At 42.3% G+C, this 23,782-nt stretch overlaps 1 protein-coding gene across 4 annotated transcripts in view; it reads left to right on the top strand.

Moving 5' to 3' along the window:
• ME3 (malic enzyme 3) overlaps nt 1–23,782 on the top strand; it is a 123,688-nt gene that overhangs the window by 82,500 nt on the left and 17,406 nt on the right. For all 4 annotated transcript variants that reach the window (XM_068666028.1, XM_068666209.1, XM_068666121.1 and 1 more), the window contains 3 exons: nt 2,980–3,055; nt 7,923–8,084; nt 11,923–12,026. In XM_068666028.1, the coding sequence (XP_068522129.1) occupies nt 2,980–3,055; nt 7,923–8,084; nt 11,923–12,026 (342 nt within the window). The remainder of the gene's footprint in view (nt 1–2,979; nt 3,056–7,922; nt 8,085–11,922; nt 12,027–23,782) is intronic.

The following is a 23,782-nucleotide window of genomic DNA, read 5'->3' as shown; positions in this document are numbered from 1 at the left end:
CAGTTTTTCTTCTGAAGTGCTCTATGCATGTAACTGCAGAGAGAAGCAGCTAGGACTGAGAACCTGGTCCATGTCACGGTCTGAATGCAGTGTCAATATATGTCATAGCCATTTTTTTTCCAGAAAAGGGTCCATGAAAGCCAGCATACACAATGGAGGGTCCTGCTTAACATCAAATAAACATAATATTAAGAAAGGGAATGCAAATTTCAAGAGGGGTGCTTGGTTCTCAGCTATCAAAGCCAAGCCAGTCCTTCCTCAGGCAAAACATACCATGGTGATAGCAGGCAGGGCCCTTCTCCTGAGCAACACAGAGCAGTCTTCAGGTTTTAAAAGGCCCAGACTCTCTTCTCCTTGGTCCAGCAGGAGTGGAAACCATTCCACTGTCCTCCCAAGGAAACAGAGTCAGGAGCTCTTCTGAGGCAGTGGGCGTTTGCCCTCTCTACTTTGTGTGAAACAGTTCACTGCTCACCTAGCAGCAAGACTGGTGGTGGGCAAACAGTTGGGTTTCAGCTTCTGCTGTGCGCAGTGAGTGTCTTCCTGAGGTTGAATAGCTGGTGTACTCGTGGCAGTACTGAAGCAATCTGAATGTGTGAGGCACACAGCTAGACAACTAAGATGTTGCCTTTGTTGTGTATGGAAAATGCTTATTGAAACCATACCACTCTTTTTACAAGCATGTCGTAACTTGAAGTATCTGCAATGATGTTACTAATTTGTGCTTTCAAGTCTTGGTTAATAACTCCTCTAAATGTGGATGGCAGCAATACAGCACCCCTTGTTTATGAAGATTAACATCTGTGAATAATGCCTTTGAGATAGGCCATGCGTATGTGATTACATGTAGTTCATTGGTTACTGGGCACAGATTTAACTGTTTATTTTATGCTGAATAAATGAACCATTACTTTCCTTTTTGCATTTCTGATCTTTCTCTGTGATTGTGACTTGTTCAGTGTTGAAGTCAGCACTTTTATTTTTCTTCTTTTCAGAGAAAAAGGCTTTTTTATTAGGATTCCCACAATTGACCGTGGGAAGATATCTGCCCTCCTGGAAGAGTTGTATGAGAGAAGTCCATGCCAGAGAGAGTAACCTAATGATGTTTGTTTATTCATCACTTATAGGGACTTACAATGGAAGTTGTTTTCAATTCTCTAAAAATAAGACTTTTACTAGCTCACATTTCACTTTAGAACCCCAAACTGTGACCTGATCTGAACTTACAGGGGCTGAACAATAGTAGGGACGTGGAAGCAGCAAAACGCCTTTCTCCATTGTTCCAGCTGCTTTCCAACGCAACGCTAATCACCAGCACAACTCTTGCTTTTGTGAGCAGATAACAAGGCAACGAAAATGTGTGCCTCGGCCTGCCAAGAGAAGTCATCAAGTTAGAGCCCCTGATTTGTGCTGATGAGCAACATAAGCAATTTACCCTGAGACACATATGGAGGAGGCTGCTGCTTTGGGGTTAGCACTACTAAAAAACAGCGTCAAAAAATCTCATACTATCTGAGCAGAGATCAGTCAATGTGAATAATAATATCTTGGATGTTGGAAGAATCCCTGGTAAGGATACTGTTTATGGTGATAACAGCAAAGAGGAGAAAAGTAAGCCACAAGTCTAAAGCATGTTCCAAGAATGTTGTCTTCTAGTTCCTAATTTTATTAAAAAGAGGGCATTTTCATTTAAATAATGATGACCTTTGTGTTGAGTAATGTTTAGTTGTAGTGCAGTCAAGTATGCTATTGCCAGTGCTGATACTTTGTACGGAGGCTTTATTTTTCTGTTTCATTTCTCGTAATTTTGGGTGTTTTTCATTAGGTGAATGCAAGTATCAAAAATTGGGGTGAGATATTCAGGAAAAATATGGTGTTGCAAGAGTAAGTTTGATGTGGTCGGAATGTTCACATTACATGGGTTCACAATGACCACTGATTTTGCAGTGACAGCAGAGGTATAGCATTTTGTTACTGAGTGAAGTCATATATAAATATATATAAATATAAATAAAGCCTGTGTTATAGACGGCCACTATCTCCACTTCTTAAATATGAGCCCTTTTTAAGGTATCTGCAGACTTGGCCCCAAGGCCACAGCTACTTATCAAGCTCAGGCTAGATGAACAGAGCAAGCCAAACTTTTCTTGACATGTTTACAGTCCCTTGAGACAAAGATCAAAAGGGGATACAGTTGCCAGGAGCAAAACAGACTTCTCTGAGATCACCTGGCATAGCGTGGCAAAGGCTTGGTGAGAACCCCAGACCCAGAGGGTCTGTGCTTTAGACTGGCTCAGGCTGGATTTAACTGTAGTTCCTTACAGTATAGTTAATACCAAAAGATGTCGTTTGAACTCCCGGTACTGTCTGTTGATATAGACTGTTCTGGAGCAATTTCTGTATTTCTGGTGATTCAGCTCCATCCTGGAGCCATCTCTCATATAGGCCAGGTGGTCAAACTCTGGAAGGGCTTACAAATTTTTGGAGCTCAGTTGACTAGAGTGGGGACCCAAAATGTCTAGCTCTGCAGTTGCTGATATTGGTAGCTGGGTGAGAAGGATGATACTTCAACTGTTTGAAATGCCAACAATAAACTCCTCATGAAAGACTGTATAAGAAGGCTTAAGGTAAAATCATCAGGCTCCCTTGCAGTTACCAGAATTATTTTAACAAGAAAGCTCTTCTGAACTACAGCAGAGTTTGCTCCACAAAACAATGACATTTCACAAGGGTGAAATGTGTAACACCAGTGGCTGTTGAGTAAAGTTGCCATTAAGGGTTTTGAGCCTTGGGGTTCTGAAATGAAAATTAAACTAATTAAACTTCATATTGGCAGTCTCTTGTCTCCTTTCCATGAAAGCAAATAGCCTGTTTTTGTGCTCTGTAGCTCATTTCCTTGAATTTTTGAGTTTCACCTGTTTTATTTTTTCTTGGAGTTTCTAATTTTATTACAAGTGTTTTTCTTTTTTTTTTCTTCCCTAGGGGGTTGTTTATCACCATCCATGACAAAGGCCATATTGCAACAATGCTAAACTCTTGGCCTGAAGAAAATATTAAGGTATGTGGCGTGTCTTCTATGGGCTTGGAAATTCAAAGGAGTTGGGTGCAAAGTGGATATTGAATGGAACCATTTGGGATTATTACAGAATTACCTATTTGAAAGGACAAGATAAAAAGTCTTCCCTGCTTCAAAGAGTTTCCAGGCTAGTGGTTGGACCTAGGAGAATCTCTTATGTGTGCATGTAGTAAAGAACATCTTTATTAAAGGCAGCAGAGCCTTGGTCAAAAAAAAAACAGCATGCATGATAATAAATTCATACAGAATCAAGGCCTTGGTGAAGATTTGAGATATAGGTGTTGAAGAATACTGTGGCTAACTCACAACCTGTTAGATATACAAAGGTCTTTAAGATATCTCTGTAACTGACTTGCTTGTAGGATTCTTCCCAAACCCAATGAGTCATGCGGCATCCAGAACACTCCCAACTTTGCAAATAACGTTTGATATCCAGCAGCTGAAGAAATTACTGACACCCCACCTAACAAGTGATCTTGTGAAGTGTTTTTCTGTAGGGCTCAGGGCTGGGCAAGTCCCTGGCATAAAATAAAGTCAACACTTAAGAAAGGTCATGCCAATTGCCTCCTTCCATCAGTTTGAAAGTACATGTGCTTGGGAATTTCCCTGGCTATTGACAGAGGTTCAGTCTCCTATCAATAAGCTGTTTCTTCCAGGAAGAAAGTTTGGAAGCAGTGAAAATCTTCTAAGCACACTCCATTTCTAAGAAGAAAAAAGAAAAAAAAAAAAAAGAAAGAAAGAAAGAAACAACATGTTTCCAGAAAAAAATATTTGTTGTCTTTGGAACCATAGAGAACAAATGCAAACTAGATATTTTGTCCTTGCTCTGTCCAAAAATCTCAGTGTTTCCATTTGTTTCTGATCAGGATTGAGAGCACAACTCATTATGGCCAATAGGTATGTTTTTGCAGATGGGGAAACTGGCACAGAAAGATTAGTCTGTTGTTGTAACATCGCTCTCTGGCACCCAAACCAGACTATAGGAAGGGCAGTAGTCCATGAAGGAGATTCAGACTATCTACTTTATGAATTTGCCAGACTACAAAGATAGCTAATTACATCACTATCTGTGTTTTGGGCTGCAGGGTTCCCTATGTGTTTATACAGAGAATACTCCATGCCTGAACAGGTAGGCATTTAAACACTCGAGATTTTCAGATAAGTAGGGAGTTACCTGAACTGCATCTAAGTCCCCGGAGGAACCCAGTATTTGAACAGGCTCAGACCACATGGAACACTAGCGGCAGTAAGTGCCATTAAAGGCAGTGAAGAAACATCTGGAGATGCTGTCCCACTTTTTCCTTTGTGGTTCCTTAGAGCTTCATGGCAGTAGCATTGACTGTGGCAATGGGAAATCTAAGTTATATGTCTGAGTCCTCTGCCTGGAAGGGCTGGAATAGTTCTCTGCTGAGCTTAGCAAGCTCAGTCAAGCTCTGATGTGCCCCACCTCCACCCCTCCTATTGAAGCTGGTCTGCTCTGAAAGAATCAAAGGGACAGAAGTGGAATGAGCAAGAAGCCATTTCTGAGCATATTCATGTGGGACAGTGTTTCTTTTGTGTGTCTCTTCCAGGGTGGCTAATGAATCTATGAAGAAACTTTGGATAAAATGTGGGAAGCACTTATCAGTACCTCCCCTTGCTGGTTTTCCCTCTGGTTCATTAATTTTTCACTCTTTTCTGCACCATGGCCCAGCTAGAGCAGGAGGAATGCAGGGAATCATACAAGATAGCATTATGATAGGATGTTATCCTGGGAAATGGATTCAAACAACTTCAAAATGAGGATAATCTAGAAACGTCCTATTCCAAGACAAGTGTGCTGCCCTGCAAGCTACTGGATTGACTTCCTTCCTTCCTTCCTTCCTTCCTTCCTTCCTTCCTTCCTTCCTTCCTTCCTTCCTTCCTTCCTTCCTTCCTTCCTTCCTTCCTTCCTTCCCGTAGGGTGTTCCCCTGAAAAGCACACTCACCATCTAGAGTCCCACGCAGTATTACTGCTATACAAGGATACTCACACTTACCTTTCTACATAGTGTTTTCTGTTGGCACACTCAAAGCAGAGTATAGGTTCATCCTCAGAAAGTTGTCCTCATGCAACCACTGCACAGAAGTGGGGATGCCAGCAGTGGCACTTAGCTTTTGGCATTGCCTCAGCAGCTTGGAGATCAGCGTAGTGCTCTGGATCACCCAGCCTGTGGTCCACAGTCATCTCAGTTAACATCAGCTGCCTGAAAACCTGGTGCGTAATCTCCACTTGTTAGTACTTCATTGAACAATGAAGAGGGAGACAAGCATCTTCAAAGGGAAATGCTCCTTTCATGCTTTCCCAAAGCAGAGGGATGAGATGCACTCTGGAGGTTTCCATTTCTCCCCATCAACTATGAAAGAATCTTAGAAACTGCTTAGATGATTGACTTGAACACACACCTAAGTTTCAGCCAAAGACTTGACTACAACCATCAGGAAAATTCGTAACACAGCTGGAAGCAGAAAGCAAGTTCCTAACTGGTAAACCAGTGGTGCAGTCCATGGGGTCTGTCCTGCCCAGACAGAGATTAACGTCATGTTTGTTGAGTTTTGATCACAAGAGCAATCAAAAACATTATTTTAATGTCCTTGTGCATCAGGTATCCACCGAAGCTTTGCTTTTTGTTGTTGTTGTTGTTCTGTTTTTTAAATCCAAAGAACCACAAACAAATGTGAATCCAGTTTCCCCTCTCTGACACAGGCAGCAACGAAAATGTTGCTCCTGTATTTTTTAGTGTTACCTTGGAGATCTTTGGGACCAATAGAGAATGTAAGTGCTATGGAGAAGTTTTTAGGCTTGCCTGAAAACACGTATTTATTTGGATGAAAGGGAATCTGTGCTCCAGAGAAATATTTTGGTTCAATATAACTTAATATAAAAAAAAATACAAAAAATCTGCATAGTTAGAATTTTGATTTCTTTTCATGTAATGTGCATCAGTTTCTGGATAAACCTGTAGCAGTGCCTGTGCTTGTTGCTTTCCCTATTACCAGCACTGCTTTCCAGTCCCAATTGCATCCAGGGTGTGGTAAAGAACTGAGTGCACACCCAAAAACAGATGGAGTACACCCAAAAAGAGACTTTCCCATCACTGACTAACACTTTGCATTGACTCAGAAAGAAAAACAAATAGGAAAACATCCCCAAATGGAGTAATTATGTGTATCACTGTCATGAATGTGAATTCCCTGTGGCAGGGCTTGTTCAGCCTCTGGCCTGATAGGTATATATAGTCATTCTAGTTTTAATAGTCTTTACATTGAATTTTCATTTACCTTTAGGAATTCTCACTCTTAGTGACAAGGGACTGGCAACAGGACAACAACAAATATTCAGCGTGTAGGAGGAAAATTTCAAAATAATCCTTATTACATATCGGTTGTCACTATTACTATGTACACTACAGCCCTGGAATGCATCATGCACGTTACCACCATGAAACTACCCGAGTGTTTTTTTTTGCTAAAGGGCAAAATAAATGTTAAAAGCAGAATAGATGTGTGTCCTGTGTATTTTTAGTTTATCCTCAGGCCTACTCATTAACTATGTAAAGTAATGTAATTCTCTTCTCCTGTTACAAACAGCGGTTTATATTGAGGGAGAAAATAGCCTAGGGAGGTGTGTATAGTTTATGTTGAATAAAAGCATCTGATTGTTCATTGTAAATCCACAGTGCAAAAGTTTAAGTCCTTCCATGTCTCCTCCCTTTAATCATCTAAGTATGCAGGGAAAGGACACCAAAAGAAACCAGTGTGCTTCTCCCTGAAATAGAAAAGTCCATAAGGAGAGTTACTCCATTCCTAAACAAGGCAATGCTGATTCATCCCAACTCTAAACACATCTTTATTATCCACACCCAAAAAGGAAGCACATCTGTTGAGATAGCTGCTGATCCCCCATTCTCTTATTTCTTAATAAAGCACATGCATGTGTCTTCAGTTTGACATTAACATTGCTCATTAGCAAATAAAAAAACTTCTCTGCATCTTCTTCTTTGACACCCAGGCTAGACTGTGCGCTAGAGTTGCCCACAGTCTATTTAATGTGAGTGCCTTGTTCTTTGAAGTGCTGGGACAGTGATGGAAGTGGAAGTTTGTTGTGGTCTTTGCAGCTTTTCTCCCACAGAGGGACTGGACTCCAGTATTTTCCTGCTCTTACTGCATTTCAGAACTGCCCAAATAAGTGCCTCACCCTGGGGACAAAACTGACAACTACAGTAGTTAGCCTAAAATTTGTGAAGCTAAGTGAAATCTGCTTGGTCGTTTGCCTGATAAGGTCCCAGTGCTGTACAGGGTGGGTTGAACAGCTCACCTTTGGGATTCTAATTTGGAAATCTTTAAGTATGCTTTTTTTCCCCTTCTTTTCAAAAAGAAATGATGCAGTAATGAGAATAACAGAAGGCTATAGGACAGAGGAACACTTTTGTACAGGGCTCTTTTTCCAGAAAAAAAAAAAAAAAAAAAAGAAAAAAAAGAAAAGGAGAGGCCGTCAAGGCCAGATCTGTTTTGTGCAGCTCCTGGTTGTACAGGTGAGGATGTGGAAAGAGCTGTGCTGGGTGGGTTCTGCTACACATGGGTTGAAGTGCTGGCAAGCAGAGATGCTGCTCTCCCACGCTGAGAGAAGCAACCCATCAGCCACATTGCCTCCACCCCAAAATGACCAGCCCTGTGTCACTGACAGCCAATTTATGTGGTGTCACGTAGAAGGAGCAAATATCCACTGCACAATACAACTGCAATATGGCATTGGCATGAAGACAGTAGAAGTATTTTTGCTGATCAAGCCCTGACAACACCATACACCACTCTCTTTTCATCTTCCTAGGCTATCGTGGTGACAGATGGAGAGAGGATTCTCGGTTTAGGAGATCTAGGAAGCTATGGCATGGGTATCCCAGTGGGAAAGCTTGCTTTGTACACAGCTTGTGGTGGAGTTCACCCACAACAGTGTCTCCCTGTCCTGCTGGATGTTGGTACAGACAATGAGGTAAGACTTACAGTTTTTCGTAAATATGACAGGGGGGAGAAGGAATTGAGATTAATACTTAACTGAGGCCAGTTCCCTAAATGTGGAGACAGAGCCAGAGATATCCAACATGAGACGATGGCTAGACCAGCACTGCAGGGAAGTGACCAGGTTGCATTCCTGTTTGATACTCGAGACACTTTTATGGGGAACTGCAATGAACTCTGAATAGTCTTGTGGTCCCCTGGTGAGAAGAGGGTTGCCAGTTGGAGCTGAAGGATCAGCTCCACCTTTCAGTATGGCAATGTGAGTTAAAAGATTTCGGAGAGGAAGATCAAGATTTATTCTTCTTGTGGTAATTGTGAGAAAATAGACAGATACCCTTGTTTGCGTAGAGATGACTATATGCCAGAAAATAGAGAATCCCTGCTGGGTGGTTTGGGAATGATTAATTTCAGTGTTTTGTCAGATTGCACTCTTTACTACACATGATAACCAGACAGGAGGACTCCATCTGTTTGCAGATTTTTGCCTTATGAATCTGGCTCAGAAAGGCTGAAGTGCAACATCTTAGCAATGCCAGAATGGACATCTGGGAGGATGTATTTTTTAAAAGTGAATATCCTATAGTTATTTGTGATGGCCAGGCTTTGTCCACTGATGTAAAATGTGCTTGTGCCTCACTTGACCCCAAGTAAACCAAACACATGTTTCTTGAGAGAAATAAAAAATCGGGGGGGTAAAAGCTTTAAGCTTGTGTATGAAGACAGATGTTAGCATGAGTGCCTGGTGTTTTCAGATAAGCCTGTGTTTGCTGGAAAGCTAGATTTTATGTACATCTTTAACTCGAGCCCCATGTGTCTCTCACTAGACATTGTATAGAAAGAAAGAAAAATCAGTGACCACAGATGACATCTAGGATGAGATTCCCAATTACCTTTTCGGTCCTTGGATCCAAATCTTTTATCGCTCTGATATAGTGACCTGTCGGAGACTGGTGGAATACAGGGTGTACCCATCTCAGCCTGATCCATAGTCTTTCCTGAAGAGTTGGATCTCAGAGTTTGGACCTTCTGAGGCTATGGAAGGAAATATTTTTTTTGGAATTTCCAGTCAATAGTGCATTGTACTTCAGCCTAACTCTTTAGAATCGTGGAATGATAGAATCAGTCAGGTTGGGAAAGACCTCTAAGATCTAGTCCAGCCTTTAACCTAGTACCAACGTCCACCACTAAACCATGCTACTAAGCTCTAATCTACACCTTTCCTGAAGACTTCCAGGGATGGTGACTCAGACATTTCCCTGGGCAGCCTGTTCCAATGCCACACAACCCTTTCAGTAAAGAAATTTCTCCAAATATCCAAACCAAACCACCCCAGTGCAACTTCAGGCCATTTCCCCTCAGCTTATCACATGCTGTGTGGGAGAAGAGCCCAATCCCCATCTCTCTACAACCTCCTTTAAGGTAACTGTAAAGTACGGTAAGGTCTCTCCTGAGCCTTCACTTCTCCAGGCTAAACAATCCCACTTCCCTCAGCCACTCCTCAAGACTTGTTCTCTAGACCCCTCACCAGCTTTGTTGCCCTTCTTTGGACACACTCCAGTATCTCAATGTCCTTCTTATAGTGGTGGGCACCAAGCTGAACACAGTGTTCAAGGTGTGGCTCACCAGAGCTGAATACAGAAGGACAATCACCTCCCTGTCCTCCTGGCCATGCTATTTCTGATACAATCCAGGATGCTGTCAGCCTTCTTGCCCACCTGAGCACACCACTACTTCATACTCATCCAGCTATCAACCACTACCACCAGGTCCTTTCCCGACAGGCAGCTTTCCAGCCACTCTTCCCTCAGCCTGTGGCACTGCATGGTGTCGTTGTGCCCCAAGGGCAGGACCCAGCGCTTTGCCTTCTCAAACCTCATACTGTCGGCCTCAGCCCATCAGTCCAACCTATCCAGATCCCTCTGCAGAGCTCTCCTACCCTTGAGCAGATCAACACTGGCACCTAACTTGGTGTTGTCTGCAAATTTACCAAGAGCGATCTTTTCATCTCTTCCTCCTCCTCCATGCTGGTCTGCATCACCAACTGCTGGCATGCTCTAAGCCTCCCAGCTGGAGCTCCTGGGTGTAAGACCTGGGTGTAAGTGCTTCCCCACCCATGGGAAGCTTCTGACCGTGCATAACCATCTGTTTCTATTACAGCATCTGGGGAGGGACCACTGAAAACCAAAGTGGCACCAGCAATTTCTTAGACATCTCCAAAAGTCAATTATTTTCAGAGAAAGAGACTCCCAGAATCAGTCTCTTGGGCACTTTGATTCTGCCCAAGGTTATGTGCATCTTGTGACCAGGAACGTCTCTGTGGAAGTATTTTTCACAGTTGGGATTGCAATGTAGAAGTTGCTGTTTTCCAGCAATGTAAGCAATGTATTTACTCACAATACAAGTAATTTGTTTATTTGTTTAATGACTTTCTCATGTGCATACACCCAGCCTAACCCAACCCTCAGCACATCTTAGCAACACTGTGCCCCATGAATAAACTCATTTATCAGCGTAGAAATCGGCATCTCCTGTAGGCATTCATCCTGTTCATCTCTGCCTGTTAATACAGGGTCAGCCTAGGGTGACTGTCTTGCTAACACAGGCATCTCAGCTAGAATGGAGTAACACATACTGCATTTTTAGCAACAGCTTGTCTTTCTGACAGTCCATAACAATTTGTAGGCTCTTTCAGCAAATCAGTCTTTTCAAAGCTTGGCATTTCTCACCTTGCCTGAGAGACCCTTTTGTACTCCATGAACAGGCCCATGGCACCAAAGGAACAGTCAGCAAAGTGATGCTAATGGTCTGCTCGTTTCATGGCCCTGAAGAGTTAAACTACCATACTCAGAGGAAAACCTCTTTCATATTTCCTTCTAAAGCAAAACAGCTGTGGCTGTAAAAACAGATCTAATTTTAGCCCACCTGCCAATATTTGGGGCCCGTACAGCATCAGGACAATAGGTTTGTGATGGCTCATCCCCTTCTCATATTGATGATTCAGTTCCTGAAATCAGAAGGGAAATTGAGCTGTTTTGCAGCTGACAAACCTAGGTGTTGGCCCACCTGTCTCCTGCCACTGTTTGTCCTGTGATTTTTCCCAAAATACGTGCAGTTTCCATGCTGAGCCAGTCCTGTTTAGTTGGCTTAGGGGTCCTGACTTACCACCTGGTGGGCCGGCTGGAGGGGCGGCCTGGTTTTATATTCACGGCAGGCACTGAAAAATAAACTTATCTGGTATGAAAATACCCTTTCCTGACTGACACCTGCAGATAGCTGGAGCTGAGTGCTAGCTAGGTGAAAGGCTGAGGAGCATCTGATCTCAGGTTCTTGTCAGCTCTGGGCTAGCACCCAGAGGCCTACGTGACACTTGTCATTTCAGGTTACTTCAGGCAATCTTCATTTCTCAAAGTTCTGTTTATGGCCAGCACCTTTCCTGGTAACCTTCAGTGCAAAATCGAGTGCTGACTGAACAGTGAACAGGCCCACACAAGATCAGCTTTGTTCAGTGGGAATGAGACACCTCAGCAGGGATTCCTGGTAGTGCTGTTTTGTGGATGCAGAGCCTCATTTCCTACTGCAGTCAAGAAGCATTAAATGCCTCCGACTTTATTTCCACAAAAAGATAGTCCACAGCGCAGCTTACTTCTTACAGAAACACTTTCTGCTCAGGAGAATCGAAGTGAGCTTGCCTTCACTGCAAAGTGAGTAAAATTTATATGACTGCAACAGGCAAACTTTTTGGGTAGGCTGGCACATAAATCTCCATCCAGCCGTGGAAGAGACGCTGTCAACAGAATTGCTTTGTGTCCTAGGCTCTCCTGAGTGATCCACTCTATATTGGACTGAAACACAAGAGGGTTCGTGGGAAACAATACGACGAACTGATTGATGAGTTTATGCAGGCAGTTACCAACAAGTAAGTGGGATTATATACATGGCTTCTCTGAGCTGCTTCCATTTAAGAACAAATGTTGCAACTCTTGAAATAAACATTAGTGTAATTGATTGTACAAGCAAAGAAAGGTCATTTAAATGCAAGTCTCCTGGGTGGTCTACAAATGACTCTTTGTGCTTGAGCACTCTGTGTCAAAATTATTTATGTCTTTGGAGAACTGAAATGGGACTGACTATTTATAACCATTTCCTGTCCATATAGGCCAGAGGTGTCAAACATACGCCCTGTGGGCTGTATCTGGTCTCCATCATGCATTTATGAGACTCATTCAGCACAGGCAGAATCTAAGCTTTGTTTATATTTTGTACAGGAAGTTTCTAGCTCTCACCATTGTGAAGGAAATCTTCTAATTGGAAATGTCGTGTTACTCCCTGTGATGATGTCTGCGTGAGCCTACAGACAGCCTGTCTGTCACTTAGCAAAAATAGCAGCTTCCCTGCTGGCATTTAAGTCTGTGGAGTGAGGAGGCCAGGTTTATAAGCACTGTCTTTTGAATGCTGAGACAGACTGAGTGCATGTTTCCTCTTACTGACTAGCAGGGATATGGGGTTTCTGCTGTAGCAGGGAAAGATGTGGAAAGAACAGAGCTACACCTCAATGCTGTGTGTGCACCTCTTGCACTGCATTGATTTCCTCCTTTGGGAAAAATGAAAATACATTAGAATCTGTATGACTATCTGGAGGGATTTCCATAAGAATGAAGGTGGGAACAACGCTTTAAACAGAAAATAATAACAATCAGAAAACCCATAGCCCCTGAGCAGCCTCTGCCTTCCTAAAGCAGCAGATGACAAGATGACACTGATGAGGAGTGGCAGAGAGCAGAGCCTGCACCTGATTCATGGGCTGCTGCACATCCTTATATTGTAGGGTCTTGTCTTGCCAGCTGAAGGAGCTGCATTTGATCTTTACTTGTGTCTCCAGCCAGCTGCACGTGTGTGTTCCTGCATAAATAGAAGGGAGTGGGTGGCACATGTGTCATCCGCACTGAGGCCATCATGTCTCCCTTGAGGTAGGAGACACAATGTCCCGTGTCTAATGACAGCACCTTCCTGTCCACTGAGAAGCATATAATATACACATACAATCCAACTGCCTAGCTGTCTCTGCATGGAGGGATGTAGGAAACAAGGGGCTGTAATGCTGAGGATGATTCAATCACAGCTGATGAACCAAGTTTGAGAGTTTGTCATGGAGAATTTCAGCATCTGTTGATGTGGTAGCTCCAGGCAGCATTGTGCTGCACACTGTGCATGTGCAATGCTACTGTTAGGGCAGCAGTCTCTCCTTCGCTGCTCAACAGCATGAAGTAGACATGTCCCATATAACAGCAGGCCAGTACATCACACTTTCCAGCTGCAGGTGCCCCATACTTTGCAAAGATAGTCCCAATTGATCCCTGCTGTAGCTCCTATATCTGTGAGAACAAACACAGCAACACTGCTCTGCCTGTTGGGTTCAGAATACCTAAGGATGACTGCATAGGAGAGAATTTTGTGCATGTAATCCAGTTTGCCCTTCTTTGTATTTGATAAGAAAGCTTGACTTAAATGTCAGTTCATTGCAATGTAGTTTTACATTAGAAACTTATGGGGTATTCAGGCGGAAAAAATCTTGGAGGCTAGCAAAACTGGTAAAACACAGTTGAGAAATTACAGGAGGCTCTAGAAGTAGAAAAGATTTAAGAGTTGTCAAAATTGATTTGTGTTTCTTTTTTTTTTTTTTTTTTTTTTTTTTCTTTTCCTGTTTTGATTGTAATCACTAATTAAAATTAATCCACCAAGGAAACTGTGCCACTTCCTTCTGGCCAGGAGAATAGAGGGGTATTGCAGTGTCATTGCTGATGATGGAATGAGAATGATGGAACAAAAACCCAGGTTGTGGTCTCAGCCAGCAGAAATATGGCTCTGAGATTTACACTTGTGATTTTAAATGCTAAGCTGGTTGCACCTACTTCTCCAGTGATGTCAGTGAGAGGGCCAGAAAGACAATTTGCCTTTTCTGTGCTTGCTGCTAGAGAAGAGGGGTTGGCTGTTACTTTCCTGTGTTTAGTTTACAAGAACTAATCTTCACATTGAAAGGAGAAGACACTCACCCATGAAACAATGAGCTCCTATCTTTTGAGAAGGCGATGTCATATCTAATCCTTTCCTCTGGGTACTGAGAATCAAGTTCCTGGGGTCGCTATACCAACCTTTCTGTTTCTCTCAGCTGGAATGAATTGTTTGAACACGGCAAGACCCAAAAAGTTATCTACAAAGTGGGGCTGGGAAATCCCACTTTGCACCTCTCCATTCACATCTGTAAAGTATTTGGAGATGCTCATGTGAAAGGAGACATTAACCTATACTATCATCCTGACTGCCATCATACTTAAAAGCATTGTTGGAGCGTGATCTCCTGTGAGCTCTGGGCTGATGAATATTACTGCTATCAGCCTGCTATCAGCCAACATATCTGAAACAGATTCATTTGGTCTCAAGTTTCCGCTGGAATGACTGCATGCAACCCAGTAGGAGCTCTCACTTTTGTTACGAAAGGGAGGAGAAATTGATTGGAAGGGCAAAAATGTGCTTCTGTATTGTAGCATGGTTCCATGTGTGAGGAAACCTGCGAGCATGAACTGCTGTGGTCTTTGGTCTGCTCTGATTTCACATGTAAGTCTATGTCACACACAAATTCAGTTATTTGGGAATTCAGTCATATCTTTCCTCCTTCTCTTTTGGATTACCACAAATCTCTTGCAGTTTGGAGGGTTCCTTTTCAGCTTGATGTTCACGCAGAGATTCTGACCATTTCCTGAGGACACTTCAAATTCTCGTGGAAACCATTTATCAGTTCCTTTGCATGAGCACTTCCCACCCTGCCAAATCACTGCTGGCTCAAGGGACATTTGTCACTGAAGTGGAATGTGTCTGAGCCCACAAGAATGCCACGGGATTGAAGAGTTACTATTCTAATGGAATAATAATATTAAGCAGGTGTCGAATTTCTATAGCTGGAGACTCCTACAGTCAGAAGAAGTGTCTTCTGGTCTTGTAATAGCCACCTAATAATGAAACAAGGAAAGCATCAGAGACTTCAGAATTAGTGCTTACAGTATGTTGAAATAAAGTGTGGCTTCTGGGCAGTTTTAGAAATAAAAGCCCTTCCTGAAGCACATGGATAAATTTCTGCATTTTCATGGTGCCTAAATCTCCATTCATTACTCTTTCACCTAAAATGCATAAAATGACTGAGCTTTCTAATAAGGGCTCCAAATTGTGCTCCTCTTGGGAGGCAACCACATGCAAAATTTGGCCCATTGAACCTAGCCCATGACTGAATGAAACAGACTGACAAATTGCTGTTTTCTCACAATGAGTAATAGGGCTTGTATGGGAAAATACACTACTTCTGTTTTCCTTCTCCTCAGTTACCATGGTAAAAGGTAAGTCAGTCTCATTCTTGAACTGGTACATTTTTTCTGTCTGGAATAATATTCATGTAATGTGTACAAGGATCATATCAGAGTAACCCACAGAATTTCTGGGGAATGCATATATGAGCAAATTAAGGTTAATTTGGGCAAATTAAGGAAAATGCCATGAGAGTTGCTGCTGTGCTGGGATGTACTCTCTGTGCTCTGCAGAGCTTCTGCCCAGCCTCTCCAGTAACAGTGTACTTTAATCCTCAGACTCTCTTTCAAAGCAAACTACCACTGGAGATTTCTTTACTTCTTCTCTTTTTCTCCTTAACTGATGTGGGAACTGGTATAGACCAATTCCTTCTCTGATGTAAGACTTTCTGCCTTATGCCAGTCACTGCTTCTGTAGTCTCATCGTACAGGAACAGTGCAGCTTGCTGGCTCCAAGCGGCCAGAGGTGACGATGGACGTCCTGTCCCCAGACTCCAGCCTCCATTTCGAGTGCTGGCCCCCGTGTCTCGCTGACAGATGCTGAGCACGCAGCCTGGGGCTGCGAGAGGCACTTCCACTCTTCAGCAAACCATGGTGCAGAAGCCTCATTAAACTGTCATAACTTCACTCCCGTTTCCTTTCCCATCAGCACTTATTAACAGGGTGACTGGGGAGACAGAAACACTCTCTTTTATCAGCCTCTGCCATATGGCAAATCACAGAAGACGTCAGATCAAGTGTTCGGCTTCTCAAAATGGGAGAAGAAGGAGAGAAAATAGCTCTGCTGACTTTGTTTTTCCGTGTTTGTCCTATACGTGATCTCTCTTTGTCCAGTCCCTTCCCAGTACTTTTACCCACACACATACTGAGTCAGGTCAACGTGCTCTCCAACAAGCAAAGCTTGCTCCACACAGGCCACCTCTGTTTCAGCAGTTCTCCAGTGAGACTTGGATCACAAATTCACCAGCATCTTTCAGAAACAAAATCACCACTACCTGTTCCCCTGTGTTGTTTATTCAGGTGCTGGTCATGAAAGACAAGGCACCACTGGCCTTCACAAAGCCCTTGTGTAATATTGCTGACACCTAAAGCCCCTCAGCATCTGTGTGTCTGCTAGGAGTGTGTCTGCACACTGTCACCAGCGCCTTGGAGGAGCTGATGGTGTAGAGCAACTCCAGACTTCATGGAGGCAGTGGATACTCTCCTTGTCCGTCTGTCTCCTTGTCCATCTGGCCAGGGAGACTCTGCCAGCATGCAGAAGGGAGAAGTAATGGTGATGGGAAGAGCCAACCCTGTTGTCCTGCCTTGGTGTGGGATGAACTCATCAGCCAGCTTTTGTGATCTGCCTTTGGCCAAAATAAAATACTTAGATTTTATTAGCTTGGTTTTCTGCTGCTGAGAAACAGTTGAGTTCCAAACATGCTGCTGTAGGATCCTTGCTGTAACAGACTTTAACAACTTGCCTGCAAATCCTTTGGGATAATGCAGTTATGGACGTTGAAAAGCTCTCTGCCCTGGGCGTTCTGTCTGTGATTTTTCACCTAAGTCAGATTTACCACAGCTGGCTTAGAAAGACATAGCTGGAGAAGATCTGTCTGGGTGTAAGGCAGGTGGTGAGGCTCTGTTCCTTGCTGACTGTCAGAGGTAGCTCAGGGCTACGTCTGTGGGTGAGCACTAACACGGTCATTTCCCCTGCTTGTGCCCTGTCCCCAAGAAGCTTTGTACCTCCAGCTGCAGCCTTTTCTCAGACCCAGTGCAAGGAACCTGAAGTCATTTATCATAAAAGCACAAGAGTGGCACAGCAGCCATTAGCAGTGGTCTTAGTGCTTGGAAACTGAGACAGGCTCTGCAAAAGGTTGTTTTTTTTTTGTTTGTTTGTTTGTTTTTTTTTATTTAAAGGAATATAATGAATGTTGACCATGATTTTTCCAGATTTTTTTCCAAGAGCTTTGTGATGGAGCTTGGCTCAGTCTGGCCCCATATCCTCTCTCTATCAGTAGCTGATAGCAGATGCCCAGGGGTATGACTAAGAACAGGCATGCATGCAATAGTACATCCTTGGCATACTCCCCAGCTTCCAGTAATCTGAGATTCAGGGATTTCCTGCTATCTTTGTGTTTCAAGGGTCACTTTCATTGATTTAGCACTGACTGAATCCACAGCAGGCTCTTTGCCTCAGAGCGTGACTGTGTTTATGTTGGCAGAAAGCTGGTGAGACTCCTACCCAGTGTTAGAAGTACTGTGCGGCTCAAGGAGATAGTTCCTGTTGGTCTGTGATGCAGCTCTCTGGCGCGGAATTTCTAAACCCAGTAACTACAGCTCTAAATTTTATGTTGGCAGCGGTTGATCTGGTTTTGCAAAATTCCCATCTGTTGGCTCATAACCTCGCATTCTAGGATAAAATCAACTGCATTTTTGTCTCACTCTGACAACTGTCATAACTGCTACATCTGCAGTCATGACCTCTTAATGTGGATCTTCGGGTCCAGCTTTCCCTGTGCTGTGATTAACATGGCAATCCACAAACCTGACTCATGTCATTTCTTTTCAAAACAATTTTTTGAAACAATTCAGTTTAAACAAATTACTTTTCAAGTAATAAAACAGATCATGCTTTCTAATGTCTCTCTTCTCCCGTTAGCACTTTTAGAACTATTTAATGGGAGATATAAATGGTGCCATTAAATCATATCACATTATAAAGTGAGGGTTTGAAAGTTTTTTTCCATTGGCTTCAGAACCAGGTCAACTTTTATTTTAATTTTACTTTTCATTGTCATTTTTTAAGGGAAAACTTGTCTTCCTCTCACTTATATGGAAGACTTAAAAATGAAGGGCTTTTTCTGACACTAAATGTAACATCTGTTTACATCCTGTAAGAGAAGAGCTCCTCCTGAACCAGCAGTGCACTTGCCTGGCGTTGTGCCTCCAAGTAGTAAACCTGTCTCTCTGTTGTCTCTTCACCTATCTGGGTTTCCTCTTCTTGGCCAGAAACACATGCAAATATGCAAACAGTGCAATCCTGAAGTGAGATTTCCCAGGCATGAATGACACTAGAAAAGGCTGAGCCTTCTGGGGCATACTTATGCTTTTGTCTACCCTACCTAATGCAAAGAGCGCAAAACCACCCCAGAGCTGACACTCTCAGCGTACTCAGAAGGGAGAAGGAATTGGGTCTGTGATAGGAAGAATGTTGTTAGGTTTTGCACCATCTTTATGTGGAGTGAATAAAAGTACTTCTTCCTTCTAAGCCTCTTCTTAGCTAAGCACTAGTGTTTGCTTATTTAGGTCTGCTGGTTCCATCTCTATTTCTAATGTAGATAAAAGCTTATCTTGTTCTGTCAGGTTCACCATTGTCATTATATGGGACAGGTCTAGCTTTTTTCCGCTCTGTGAAAATCCTTTTGCAAAGACCTTATGGAAATGACTTGCCTTTTCTCTGGATGCCCAAGCTGGCCCACGACCCTGTTTCTGCCCTGCTGGGGCATCCTCAGGGAAGCCCCTATAACACTGCTGAGGTGCAGAGGTGCTTCCCACTCATACACAAGGGCAATACAGATTCTTAAGTCACTGCCTTCGTCTTCTCTAGGGGCAGAGCTCAATCCTGGCTGGAGCTGAATGAGGGAAGTGCTTTGCCCACTTCTGAGCTACTTCTTTGCTATCTGCATCTCTACTGGTAAAACAAAGAGAGGTCAAAGCTCATATTCTGGTGCATAGTGCTTGCAGCTCGTAGCCATGCTGCTTAGCTCTCTTACCACTATAAAGCCACAGGCATGGTATTTCTTCAGTAGGTGCCTGACTAAACCCATCCCTAACCTGTGACCAGGAATTGTATGGCAGAACAGTGCTGGTAAGCCCAAAAGCCTGCCAAGGGTCATGGTAACAATTTTACAGTAAGAACGGCCTCAGGACACTGACCAGACTTGGGTGCTAGTGCTGTTGAATTTGTTTGTGTGGACTTTGGTTTCCCAGTTCTGTCTGCTGATTACTTCCCCAGCATGATGATGGGTTCTTTTACAGAAAATTTCAGTTTTCTTGGAAATCACAACTTTGGCCCATCAAGCTGCAGTAATAAAATGTCAAGGACAAGGGCAATGACATTTTGGCTCTTTTCTGCCTAGATTCATACAAGACTGAGTAGGAGTTGTAGTGCATTGAAGCAAATGCCTTACATCATGAATGAGTGGAAGTGGTGCTATAAAATGATAAATTCAGACAAGGCTTGGAATGCCCTTCCTGTGATTCTTTCCATAAAGGAACTGGGCCTTCTTGCAAATACCTTTTATATATATGCATATACATGTAGGAACTTTTTATAGTCCTTATTCACAGTGAATAAAAAAACCCTTCTCATACTGGTTGGCAAACGTGCTGCACAGGCCCTCAGGCCACCCTGGAAGTTTTGACTTGTGCAATTCATTCAGATGCTTCTCAGATTGCAACTGCAGCCTCATGATTTTTTTATTCTGTGGCCTCATGGTTTATAATGAGGCTGGATGAACTCGAAGAGGTACATACAAATGAAAATTAAAGAAGCAAGTTGCATAATGAGATTGTTCAGGCAATTGAGAACTCTCTTGAATAAAGAAGCTAAGTGCAATATCATCAGGAAAACATCTGCCTTCCACTTCTGGGATTCACACTCCTTTGTTCTATACTTCTGCTTTTCGAAGAGAGCTGTGTGTCATCCTCTACAGGGGATACAGACTTTACTAACAGCATCTTTTGAGTTAGCATAGCTCTAAGTGGATAGTAACAGTATCAGAACAACAGTGCAGTGATAAACAAGGCACGGATCCTATACTTGTTTACTTTCCAGGAAATGGAATAATTTCATAATAAAGAGTTTCAGGTGGTAATTTTTACAACAGACTTGTACCACTGTATGCATTTGGCACCTAAACTCATTTGTTGTCAGGGTGACAGTCTTATACCACAATTTTTATCAATAATAAATTATTTCATTAAAAATCTTGTTTGTGCAAAATCTCTTTGGTGAGCTTTGGAGATCAGACTAAAATTAATGTATAGGAACATTCCATAAACCATTTCTCAGTGAAGTTATTGTTACAGGAAGCTTTTTTGCAAGGTATGGGTGTGAAATCCAGAGTTTGGGTCATAGTTATTTCTGGCACAAACCCCCAAAATATGCAAACTAATGAGATAGAATCATAAAATTTACAGTGAAAGACTTGCAGTTTTTTATTTTTTATTTTCAGTGAGGAAGAACTGACAAAGTACATCTTCTTGTTTCCATTTCTAAAAAATGGCTAAATTAATTCCAGGGAGGGTAGAGAACAGGGTCCACAGATGGTGGTCTGGCAGCCAACAGTGAGGTAGGAGACAAGGTAACTGTAGGAAATAATGACCTTATAATGTCAGCAGTTACCACTTTCAGTATTAATGCTATTGTAGCCATGATAGAGTGAGAATAGAAGAGAGGAACTGTTTTTAGAGAGGAATTAGGCTGAGTGTTTTATCTGAGAAACTTATAACTCCAAAGATCTCATGTTTACTGAAAAATGTGTAGCAGAACAGGGGGCTTAAGACATCAACCTGGGTGATATATAGTGTCAGTAAACCATTTTGCTGTTATAGTATCTCTTGATTTATATCCAGTGTGCCTGAATTCCTTCAAAACCACCTCTGTCAGAGAGGCATAGAAATTAACTGACCAAGCTTCCCTTTCCACAGCCTGATAAGATAAGAATTACTTACAGCAAAGATAAGAATTTCTCAAACTGAGTGGAAAGCTCCAGTTTCACTAGGAGACATAGGGCTGCAGAGATCCCAAGGGATCTGCATGTAAGAACAGATGTGATTCCAGTATCAGAAAGTCAAAAACTAAAACCTTCGTATTCTGAAAGTGGGGGGAAAAGAATTGGGAGATGGAAGAAACCAGACACGACAAAGGAACTTGCTGTGTTTCAATGTACCTTGTCCATGTGAAATGCTGATAGTCTCCACTGGAGCTTTCCTTTCAGATAAAGACAATTAGATCCAGCGTATTTGAATGCTAATGTCCAGGATGCCAAGAAGATGAAATGATGCTCTAGAAGGGATGAGTCACTGAGAGACAAGATCAAATTATTGAAGGGAGCCAACCTTAGCTGGCCATGACTTTCCTGGGCTGGAAAACATTCAGGCCTGATGTGACCTGCTGCTTCTGGCCTCAAACTCTGCTTCAGGCTCTGAGCTTGAAGTTAGGAGATGAGTCACATGTGTTGGTAGAAGCATAGAAGAACCTATGAGTACTGGCAACAGACTGAACAGTCTGACCTCAGGAGCCTCCTCCAACAGAGAACTTGCAAGATCTCACTGCAGGACCACTCAACTACAGCTATAAATTTAAGGATACGTAAATGTGGTGGAGGGGATCTTCAGAAATCCCTGTTCAAATATTCATTTTACAATCAGTTTTTCTATAAGGAGGCATCTTTGGCCTATAGACAGCAAGCATGTTGTAAATGCGTAGGTGTGTGCTAAGTGGGGCTGCATTCATATCAGATCTCACAAGTTAAACAGAGCTAAATTTCTTAACTGGTTAGACACCTCACTAAAAATGATTTCTTAAACTAGAAATTATTAATTTGGTTTTCTTAATAGAAGCTACAATTCTTTCAGTGAAGCACAATAACTTTACAAAACCAGTTTTGTTAAATTACAGTTTTCATGTTTAAAAATATGATGAAGGAGTGACACTGACCAGTATATTTCATTCCATCTTGAAGTGCTTCCATGTTGCCTGGTAGAGGACCACTTGAATACTATCCATGTGGAATGCAGCAGGGAAATTTCTTTAGAGAAGATTGGGAAATAAATTAGAGGCTTTGAAGGAAACCAAAGCATTGCAGTAGAAAACATGATAAGACAGTGACCTAGGGTGCATAACATATATTTAAGATCTTCCTAAGCAGCTGTGATGATTAGATAACATGGGGAGAGGGGTATCTCTCCTAATTTAGGTGTTTAAAGGTAGACGCCTAAATTTAAGGTGGTTGTTTTAGACTGCATTCACAGAGAATGTGGAGAAAGAGGCATCTCCAAAACTGTTACTTACCTACTTCTATTTTCCATTTAGACTAGTTCAAAGAGCTTGCTACTGGATGTGCCTCTTATTCTTTGTTGTCTGTGAAGGCAGCCAGAATTATCTAGCTTAGCATTACCCAGCGAACTTTTAGATATGTAAAGGTAGTGAAAGAAATCCGTCTGCACTGCTTTTTCTTGGCTGAATTCCCGTACAAGTAGCAGCTCTCTGACCACCCTTTCCCTTTGCAATACCAGCTATTCTCCACATTGCCTCCTAAGCTGGATGTTTTTTTAAGCATTGGTACATATTAAAACACTTCTATCCCCAAATCCTAAATTGGCTACGTTCTGCTCTTGGATGTTACCCAAATACTCCTGGTAGAGTTCTCTGAATTCCCGGGGGATAAAATAGGTTACACAAATCTTGAGTTACTGTGCTGTGGAGAATGGGCAGTAGAACTGACTCATCATGTTGCTACTTACAAGGATGTTATTGCAAATGGCTCCAGCAGTTATTTTGTTCATTCTCCTTGCTGAATTTATCCTTAGGTTTATCAGGTCACCCTAAAAAGGAACACAGAGCCACCGCTGTAATGTTAGAAAGAGCAGTAAAAATGAACTGGTTGATTTCAAAGACAGGGCTCAGCAAGCTGCCCAGTTTATGTTTAATTTCAGTGACTTGGAGCAGCACAATTTCTTTGAAATCCTCTCAAAACCCCAGTAAAATGAGTAGTCCTTAAGGACTGGCACTTTAACATCATCCCGAGATTTTAATCTGTGATTTAGCTGTGAATGTTTCATTTAAAGCATCAGGTCTTAGGGTCTTGCCATGAGCAATTTGTAATCTTTATTAATGAAAACTTTAGTTCTCACATTAAAAAATAAATTTCAAAAATGTGGTTTACACTTTAAAGAGGCTCAGTAGCAGAGGAAAAGAAACTAATCTTCAAAAAGTAGCTTAATGAGCAGTTTTTCCATTCCAACACAGTCCCATCATACTGAGAGGCATGAGAGAAATGAAGTGTTTATGGGCCACCATGCTTTTCTTGTGCTCTGCTTAATAAAAATGATCAAAGAGAAAAAAGATAGAAGTTACTCTGCACTGTCACATGCTGCAGACCACATATGTGAAGTGAGGAAAGATTCTGTGCTCTAAACAAACAAAAAAAAGTATTTTGATTAATATTCTTATAGACTTGACTCTGTAGTCAGGGAAACACACCCATCTACCCTTAACACTCTTTGGAGAGCTGGTCACACACATTCATGCTGGCTGAGATCATTGATTTTA

This window comes from Anas acuta, chromosome 1 (genome assembly GCF_963932015.1).
Source record: "Anas acuta chromosome 1, bAnaAcu1.1, whole genome shotgun sequence".
NCBI lineage: Eukaryota > Metazoa > Chordata > Aves > Anseriformes > Anatidae > Anas > Anas acuta.
The sequence above is the reverse complement of the archived record's forward strand: the minus strand, read 5'-3'. Positions and strand labels throughout refer to the sequence as shown.